At 47.5% G+C, this 10,180-nt stretch overlaps 1 protein-coding gene across 1 annotated transcript; it reads right to left on the reverse strand.

The window, feature by feature from the left end:
- Nucleotides 1-2,399: 2,399 nt before the first annotated feature.
- On the reverse strand, nt 2,400-7,737 carry adra1aa (adrenoceptor alpha 1Aa). Its single transcript, XM_084694841.1, has 2 exons — nt 6,782-7,737; nt 2,400-3,756 (listed from the first exon to the last, which is right to left on the reverse strand). Exons 1-2 carry the CDS (start codon nt 7,698-7,700, stop codon nt 3,215-3,217), a joined length of 1,461 nt encoding a protein of 486 aa, XP_084550967.1. The 5' UTR covers nt 7,701-7,737; the 3' UTR covers nt 2,400-3,214.
- Nucleotides 7,738-10,180: the final 2,443 nt, after the last annotated feature.

Here is a 10,180-nt window from a genome sequence, read left to right on the forward strand (position 1 = left end):
TGACTGTATCGGGTTTGTCTTATTTAAGAATGCGTGTTGGATATCACTTGCCTGCCTATTGTATAGATACCGAGAGCACACTAATCATGTATCAATGAAAAGTACCTGTGAAGCACTGGCTGACCACGCCTGTACAAAGTAGTGCTTTGAGACCCAATGACGAGTGCTTTGTAAAAGAAGTTATTAACCGTTTGACGATGACGCGGTCACGTTCCGCCGCTGGTTTCACTGTTTCTAGAATAGCACGTACTCTGAACCCTGTAAGTGTTGATGTGGGTCACTATGATGAAGTACAGTATTCCTTTACCCCCCCCCCCTTACCCCACACACCACTCTGAAGCTCTTACAGAGCCGGGACCAATAGAAATCAGTTGCATGTTGATGATGCGGCACTGTGGGGCGGTTGTCGTGGTCACCCACCCTGTCCTCTACAGAGTCCACCGTGTCACCGTACAGAAGTCCCTCCTCCTCCTCCTCGTCTCGTCAGGTGGAGGTTCACTAACGAGTCAGTGTGCCTCAGCCGAGGCAGTTTCCTAGTGTTGATGGTGTAAAAGCTCCGCTGTTGCCCTTGGTTACGTAATGGTTGACTTTTGTTTGTTAGCCCTCTAGATTAACTCCTGATGGCATCCAGTCCTGTACCATGTGTGTTGACTTCAGTGGTTTCAAACAATAAAAATTGAACAAAGTTATTTATCTCTGCCTTCTTTTGTCATCATCATTGAATCTCATGATGATGTAGAAACCTACACAGGAACTACTTTTATATTTTGTATTTTCTCCTGTTTCAGATTTTTTTGGGGGAAGTGGAAGGATTGGATTGAGGGTTTGGAATCGTTTTTACGAAACCCACGTAGCAAGTCATGTTCACGACCGTCACTGACGGCATCTGTAAACATCAGGGAGGGCAGAGATTATGGGATTGTGTTTTGTTACTCAGCATGGCTGGTTTTTTAATTACAGCGCACCTCCCCTCCTCCCCCTCCAAAGTTTTCTGGAAGGAGGCACTATGGCATTGATATTTAAACAGTTGTCCAATTAAGCGTAGCATCTACTTACATACGGGCACACAAATTGATAGCGCTGGAGAAGAGAGAGTAGCGGGTCGATAAGACCGCCCACTCAAGCGAGAGAGCCTTCACAAAAAAAACAAATAAATAATTTGACTTTCCAGAAAAGGAACTACCTGGGGAATCATGGAAATGAGCATGTTGAGTCATCAGTGTTTTTCTTCGCAAGCTGTTGATACGAACCGTAGCATATTACATTTCATTCTGGTCACTGCTCCCTATTACCTCCTTACCATATAATCAAAGATTGATTTGTTTTTCCTACCCCCGTTCGATATCATCTACTCGGGGGCTTGTTAAACAGCAGGTCAACATGTCATTCAGGGTGAGGGAATGGCTTTGGAGTTTGATTCTAATATCTTTCAGGTTTTTCAAGGTCGGTGGAGGTTAGGTGCAGTCGACACGTGTGTTTGGCATCTCCTGTCTTGGAATTTTGAAAGAGAGAAAGAATGAATGAAAAAAAAAGATGTCTGTTTAGTCTGGTGGGTTCCCATCAATGTGTATTCAAGTGTCACCCGTGTCAAGCTCAGATTTAAACATGTAAGCCCTTTCACAATTACTTTTGAGAATATCAGCTTAAGCTTCAGCACACGTATACACCCTGCTTCATGTTTTTAGAATGAAAGAGAGAGAAAGAGAGAGAGACGGAGACAGAAAGAGATATAGACGGAAAGGGAGATAAAGAATGTGTTCACTAAATCCATCTGTGGCTTGACGTCCACTGCTCGTTGCTCCCTGACAACGTCACCACTGAGACAGTGAGTCACAGTACAGACAAAGTCAATGGGGACAGTCTGCTGGAGGGACTATTTCTGTCCCCACTTCTTAATCTATTCCCCTTGGCTGAGATACATATCTCCTAGGTAGGACAGTGCTTTGGCTTTGGGAAGACCACAACATCAAACCCCTCCATATCACTAGGAGGTAGTGCATTGTAACACCCCAGACTAAATTACCTCAAGAAAATCAATCGTTTGCCTCGTCGTGCTGGCTAGTCTTTCCACTGCCTCACCGTAAACAGCGGAAAAGCTGAGAGTGTCGTGCCCGTGGTGAAATCAGTCTTGTTTGTGTGCGAGAGGACTTGTGGTGTGATCCAAAAAAAGAACCCCCGGAAATGAGAATATCTCCGACCCAGTGTGATGGTTCCTGTCACACTGTCTTCTGGTGGATATACTAGCTCAGGCTCCAGGCAGGAAGTTCACAAGCCACAGACCACGTCACGTGACTGTTTTCTCAGAATTCCACTGAATCCTCTGTATGGTGGATGTGTTTGGAACTCGGAACTGTGGGAAAGGAGAATTCCACAAGCCCCCAAGCTGAGAATATCTCATACGCTTTATTGGAATCTTTGACATGGAGGGTCGCTCTCCTCCTGGGGTTTAACTGTGGACTGGTGGTGTGAATCATTTGCTGCGGGCATTGTGCCTGCCCTCAGACTCCTTGGGGAGAACCACTTCATCACAGGCACAATTCTCACAATAGGAAGACAACTTACTGTACATGATAAGACACAAGGAAAATATTTGGTAAAATGGTAAACAGCAGATCAGGGGAAACACACTACCCAAGTATACCCAGCCTTGACATACAGTATCAATATATTCTTATACTCTTCTGAAATATAAAATGTACAAAAAACGACATAATACAAATTTGGCCCTGCTCAGGGAATACCTTCACAACCCCCTACACATTTTCTGGAATATTCCAATCAACATATAATTATTAACTGTTAAAATGGTCAAGTACAAGGGACATTGGAATAACATGACTTTTAGACAGTAAACTGTAGGACAATATCACAATCTTCACAAAGGGTTTATGGATTTAAAGAAAATTAGACCAGGCTGAAAACATCTAGCTTTGACGGACAAAAGCTAAAATGTTCCAGACATTTATTTCACATTGTGCCACAGCTCAGAATACATTTCTGAAGATAACTCAGAATTTTCATCAATCGGTTCCAGCATCCATTGTTAGTTTCCTTCTTCCTCCTCAAAAGGGCTCAGCACTGCATGAACGTCCTCCTAATGTCTGTTTAACAGCGGTGGATCGTTAGTACGGAGACGGAGACCGTAGGTATGAATTTCCTTTGAGATTCTGCTATTTCCTTTGGGATTAATAAAGAGAATTGATCCGAATGGAAGTCATACCGCTTCACCGTTCTCACACAGAGAGAGCTGGTGTATCTTAATGACGGGCAGGGTGCCGTGTGGGGAGGGCTGTGGAGGTCTGGACCAATAGGAGCCAGGCCTGCCGCTGATACAACAGCAAGTTTTCTGTAGACTCCTATTGCAGAGTTTGGCCACCTTGGCCCGGCCTCTCTCCACCGAAGGAGCCGCCGAACTCTCCGAGAACACCGCCCAATCCCGTCCGTCCCTGGAGGACGGAGTCCGGGAGAGGCCTTGGGAGGAGGAGGGACTGATCCGAGAGGGGGCACCTCGGCCGTCCAGGCCCAGGGTGAGGGGCTGATTCTGGGGTTGGCTTTGCCCCATGCCTGGGCTCAGATGATGGGAGGGTCTGGCTGGTTTTCTCAGACAGTGCACGCATAGAACATTCTGGAAGGCCTTCTTAAACTCCAGGTTGGAGCATGGGTAGATGATTGGGTTGATGCAGCTGTTGAAGTAGCCCAGCCAGAAGGTGATTTTGAAAACTGTGTCTGAGGGTCTGTACTGCGGAAACATGGAACCTACAGATGCCAAAGACGGGAGAAGGAAAGAAAAAATGAATGACAACACAATGAACATGTTTGGAAACAAGAACAACACAATCCTCTGTTTGCAGAAGAATACAGATGCTTTTGAAGGTGAGCAGGCGAGGTTGCACGAACAAAAGCCAGTTTAACATTCAGAGAGAACAACATCCTTTGTCATCACTGACAAAGTGATGGTGGTTTATGCCTTTAGTATTGTTTCAGTAAATTTATGTTTTGTTTGATTTCCATATTGGAACACTGACACAACTCCAAGATGAACTGTTGCATTGAGGCAGAGATATCAGCCATGCCTTTAAGCGAGGTCTTAAAGACGCACATTACATGCAGGGCCATGCTGTCGCTGTTAGAGGGGGGGGGATTTCTCCCCTTCAGTGTTTGATACACTAAAAGTATTAAATGGCGGAGGTCTCGGGCGGCCTTGAAATTGATCATCTATCACCCAGGGACGAAAGGAGGGGGAGCTGTCTTGTGAAATTCTTTATCGCAGAGTCAGTTTGGTCACTGTTCACAGAGAGCTTTTGAAGCATGACGTGGAAATGAATACAAAGAAGAGATAGTTAGATAGGAACCCCCCCCCCCCCCCCAGGCAGGTTGTGGATTACAACTCTTTCACCCCCCAACTGTGCTACACACAACAATTCTAATACTCTTTGTGGTTGCTTTACATTTTTTTTTTGATGCTCGAGGGAAGATCTGACATTAGTCCCATGAATCTATTAACAGAAACAATGAAACAATGAAACAATGCTAAACAAGCCATGCTTCTTTATCCTCCTTATAGATTTTAACCCGGTCGCTTATCTCAACTCGGACGGATGATTACCTTTACCAAAACCTTTTAATTCAAACCATGTGTATGTCATATGTAGTAGTGCTACGTTTGCACAATGGGATTTGTCACTTAACAGCAGGCATGGCTTGAGGAACTAGCTCGTGTATCGTGTGAGCTGATGGAGCTCTGCTCCTTGTGTGTCTATGAAAACCACGACTGAATGTCAAGGAGAAAACAAGAGCAAGCCCGTCTTTAAATAAACTCACTTCCAAGACCACGATAGTGCTCTCCTTACCCTTTCAACATGATCAAATTCCCACAGCACTTTATGAGGAAATAAAGTCTGCCCCAACAGACTAAGGCACACCAAACCAACCACCCATGGCCCTTCGCAATAACTCTCCCCTGGAAAATCGCTTGGTAATCCTAACGGAAAACTGGAGGATGTTATATGACATGCTGTTCTCGATGGCCTCACAAGTTTGTAGAGAGGGCAGTCAACCATGGCAAGGGAGAAAGATCATTTTAAAAATACAAAAAAAATCTCTATGTTGCAGTAGCTATATTTATAAGCATGAGACTGTTTTATAAATCTACCGAGGGTTTTGAGAAATCTCATGAAAACTGTCTTGTTTTTTTTCTTTCCCACTCCGTACAGTAAATGATGATACTAACAAACCATGAGTCCATCCCCTGCATATTCTGTGAAACCCTCCAACCCCCACTCTCCACTCCGCCGCCTTGTAACCAACCCCAGAGAACTCAGAGGCTTTCCCTGAGGAGGGAGGAAGCGACATCATCCGAGAGGGTGGCAGGGTGACTTGGTCGGCTGAGAAGGCGTGGATGAGGGGCCCTCGTTGTGATAAGTGAGAGGCAGAGTTCTCAGGGTGAGGGAAGAGCATCTGACAGAGTAGAAGACTGAGGAGGCACTTGACTTGCTGTGGGCTCGGGAGGCTAGTTGTCACAGTGAGCTTGTGAGTGTGTGTGTGTGTGTGTGTGTGTGTGTGTGTGAGTGTGTGTGTGTGTGTGAAACACGAGCAGGAGACTGACATTGTGCTCTGTGACCAGCCTTCAGCCATACTGATTTTCTTGGATGACAGAGAGAAGGGCTAGACCACAAAAAACTGACACCCCACTGTATGACTAGGAAGCCCTATTCTATAAGTGGGGCTGAAGCACTACTGTATGACTCCTACTGTATGACTCCTACTGCATGACTCCTACTGCATGACTCCTACTGTATGACTCCTACTGCATGACTCCTACTGCATGACTCCTACTGTATGACTGCTACTGCATGACTCCTACTGTATGACTCCTACTGTATGACTCCTACTGCATGACTCCTACTGCATGACTCCTACTGCATGACTCCTACTGTATGACTGCTACTGCATGACTCCTACTGTATGACTCCTACTGTATGACTCCTACTGCATGACTCCTACTGTATGACTCCTACTGTATGACTCCTACTGCATGACTCCTACTGTATGACTCCTACTGTATGACTCCTACTGCATGACTCCTACTGTATGACTCCTACTGTATGACTCCTACTGTATGAGATCGCTATCTTGCCCATGCCGAGCCATTTACACATGTCCTTAACGAGCCACAATTGACTCTCACAGACGGTTACAACCTTTCATGGTCCTTCGAAAAATCGATTTAATTAAACACATGATCGAATCATTTCACAAGCACTTGTAACTTTGGGTGAATTTGAAATCAATGAGTGTCTATAAAATTAAATAGATTATGAATGTAAATTGGCAATTCCACTCTCTTAAATTGTTTTCGAGAGAGATTAATAGTGACTGTGAAAAGACACAATTACCAAGGAAACATGCAAGAGCATGCAAGCTGTTGTGCCTTTGGGCGTGGAACATCCCCCAACTGTAAATGAATTGGCTTTACGTTTACCGCCCAGATATTTTGTTCGCGCTCCCCATCTCTGATAACGTAATACAATTACACAGCCACAGCCAACTTATTCTTTTAATTTGGGCTCCCGTGGTTATTATTGTTCAAGAGAAACGCGTATGATTAATGACGGTACATCCGCACTGTAATGAATATCTATTTTGGGAGTCCGCCACCATCTTCATACTCTTCCATTAACACAGTCTGGGGACGGCAGTGCCACTAACAACAGCTCCCATGACGCGTGTGGGCTGAACTGTGTGCACGGAATGTGAGAGGAGGCTCTGACAAGACACTCACCTATGGGCAGCACCAGGAAGAAGGGCAGCCAGCAGAGCACGAAGCAGCCCACCACGATCCCCAGCGTCTTGGCCGCCTTCTTCTCCCGCGAGAACTTCAGCAGCCGCAGCGCAAAGTGCGTGCGTCTCCGCAGCGCCTCCTCCTCCGTGGCCGAGGCGTTCCCGCGGTGGATCCTCAGCGTCACGCACTCCGAGTCGGACTTGTCCGTCTTGCGGCCCTCCCTCAGGTCGAGGCTTTCCCGCCGGGCCACCACGTACACGCGGCAGTACATGGCCAGGATGATGGCCAGGGGCAGGTAGAAGGAGCCCACGGCCGAGAAGATGGCGTAGCCCGGCTCCTCCGTGATCTTGCAGACCGTCTCGTCCTCCGGCGCCGCCTCCTTCCAGCCAAACAGCGGGCCGATGGAGATGGTGACGGACAGCGCCCAGAGGCCCACGAGGGCGATCAGGGCCCTGCGCTCGGTCACGATGGCCGGGTAGCGGAGGGGGTAGCTGACCCCGATGTAGCGGTCCACGGAGATGACGCAGAGGCTCATGATGGAGGCGGTGCAACACAGCACGTCCACGGCGGCCCACACGTCGCAGAAGGGCCGCCCGAACACCCAGCGGCCCAGGATCTCGAAGGTGGCGGAGAACGGCAGCACGGTGGAGCTCAGCAGAAGGTCGGCCACCGCCAGGTTCACGATGAAGTAGTGCGTGACGGTGCGCAGGTGCCTGTGACACGCCACCGAGAGGATGACCAGGATGTTGCCGACGACCCCGAACAGGATGAAGACGCCCAGGATGAGGCCGAGAGCCACGGCCTTGAGCACGCTGACCGGCGGGGCGAGCGGCGAGCTGCAGTCTGTGCAGTTCTGGGCGGGAGGCTCTGGTGCCATGCTGTCTGCGACAGGAAGCATCTGTTCCTGTGCTGCGCTCATCCGCAACACGTGCCCGTACAGCGATGGTCGACTGGCAGGCTGGCCCAAAACACACGGCTGGATTTACAAAGATTCAACAAGGACATCAGAGCACTCAACTGAAATCCATTAGCATAATGATCACATTAGGTCTGTCATGTCAAAGAACAAATTGACTGATGACGCCTTTATTTAATGAGACATTACAGTGGTCGGTTGGAGCACCAGAAAAAAATCAACTATAAAAAAATAAATACGCCCCCATACGTGCAAGCAGATAGTGCCGAATGACACGGCCGTGGTGCTTGAAGAGGAATGTAGCAGAGCAACAGGGGAGCGATCAGTCGTGTGGATGGATGTCAACGAGGCTGGGCCAGAGGTTATTATGCAACCAGACAACGACCCGGCGCTGGGAAGCAGTGACCTCGTTCTAACCCGCGTGGTTATGCACAGTCACTGCTGAGGGAACGACAGCTTTCTCATCCACTTAACACCAGGACACGGTTGGCGGGTATCGAATTGCTAATCAGATCCACATGTGGATCCACATGCTTAGAGTGGAAAGGGAATACTGAGAAGGTCTTCCTCTCCAGGCCCCTTGTTTGTGTTTGAGGCTGGGGGAGGGAACCGGACAGTGTCAGGTCTGGGGCCAGTGCGCTCAGACCGCTTCATCTTGGACGTCTAGGAGAGGGAGGAGGGGCAGCAGCGGTGGGGTGTCTGTGACGAAGACGTCCCTCTGAAAAGAGACACAGTCACAGTTACACTCTGCTCTGAGCAGGAATGAGTTGTATCAGAATCTGAATCGGATTTGTGTTTAATTTGCCAAGTAAGTGTTCACAAACAAGGAATTGACTTTGGTGGTCAGGTGCATACAGTAAACATAATAAACATATTGAATCTTAAAATGTGTGCTGTCCTTAAATATACAATATAAAAATGTTAAAAGACACACGTTTGTGACAAAGTAAAGCAAAAACGCTCTCAGGAATAATCTTTTATCACACATAGAATCCTGAAATGATCAAACAATGTTCCAACCAATGTAGTTTTCCGCGACTTGTAGCATGGCCCGTATCAATCACAATGACCCAATCAATGAGGGAAAGACAGCATGCCAAGGAGAAACCTTCCCCTTGCCTGATCAACGACCCTCCTAGTGCGATCAATTATCCATACTGGGAGTTGAAAAAAACAGGTTCAGTCGTTGCCGTTGACCTTTGAACTGTGTCATCCTAGATAATCCCGTTGTGGATCAGACACCCCGACATTGAGCCAGGCTGGGTGACACAGAGACAGGGATCCGAGCCCATATGTACACAACGTCAGTTTTCCATTTGAGTGACATTTTGTACACGTCTTATCTTTCAAATCTATTGACCCTCAACTCCATCCATCACATCCCTCTCTGACTGATGCCAATCTTGATCTTTCTAGGCAAATCACGAAAACAAATCAATAAATCACACACACTGTAGGCATTTGAAAGCCCGAGCAATTATAGTCTTGCCACAGCATACATGTTGGAGGTCAGTAGTGGATCAGTGGACACATACAGTCAGAGTTGGTCCCGTTCTCAGTCATTCGCAGACTAAATTAGGCGTGTACATTAGGTTTACTGACTTTTGCGTAACCTCATTTGATATCTAACCTGTGAACCGCAAACATTGTTAGTCTTGCATAATGAAGCCAATGATTTATCTTTTCGCTCACTCTGTTTGTCTACCTGTTCAGACTTGTATCGCTTTGATGCGGAAACATTTCTCCCTCCGTCATTCCTTTGACTTCATAACAATAATTTAGGCAAACAGAGGCTCCCACTGTGTGGCAGATGTGAAATAATCTGAACAACCCGGTCACTGCAGATTACTGGTCTTTTTCATCCTAATGCTCTCCAGTGAACGTAGATTAGACATGAAAAATGACTAAACATGGAAGGACACGGATATGACTTTACAGTAGGTTGTGATAAGAAGCTTTATTTCTGACGAGATTAAACGTTAATCTGAGATGAGTTCTCATACAATCAGTCCATCTATGAAACATTCAGGGCAGTTCTGCAAAGCCTCCCCCTCTTTGAGGTTGCCTCTGCATTGTGCCATTGGCAAAGATGCGCAATACGAGAGCTAAGTGTGGATCCCTTCTGTGTGGGGAGGCAGTACAGGGGTCACGTGGAAGGAACGGTGCTATCTCCACTCTGCCATCCCCCATCACATTATTAACCACAGGTTGACCTTTCTCTTTGTGCCCCACAGAGCCCTGCTCCGCTGTGGCAAAGCGGATGTTCGACCTGCCTAGTGGGACCTGGAGCCTGGGAGCAGGGCTGGACTGGCCATCGGGCGTACCGGGCAATGCCCGGTGGGCCGGCAGGCATTTTGGGCCGGGCCGGGTCCATTAAAAAAAAAAAAAAAAAAAAAAAAAAAATTTTTTTTTTATGGACCCGGCCTGGCCCGGCCCGGCCCGGCCAAGTCACACAGCCGAGGCCGAGGGCCGAGGTCCCCCAT

Source organism: Hypomesus nipponensis, chromosome 28 (assembly GCF_054491055.1).
Source record: "Hypomesus nipponensis isolate SF chromosome 28, ASM5449105v1, whole genome shotgun sequence".
NCBI lineage: Eukaryota > Metazoa > Chordata > Actinopteri > Osmeriformes > Osmeridae > Hypomesus > Hypomesus nipponensis.

Excerpts from the sequence above, each read along its gene's own strand:
- adra1aa (XM_084694841.1), bottom strand. The coding sequence starts at position 7,700 with ATGAGCGCAGCACAGGAACAGATGCTTCCTGTCGCAGACAGCATGGCA. Across the intron at positions 3,757-6,781 it reads CTTCCTGGTGCTGCCCATAG|GTTCCATGTTTCCGCAGTAC; the intron begins GTGAGTGTCTTG and ends TGGCATCTGTAG.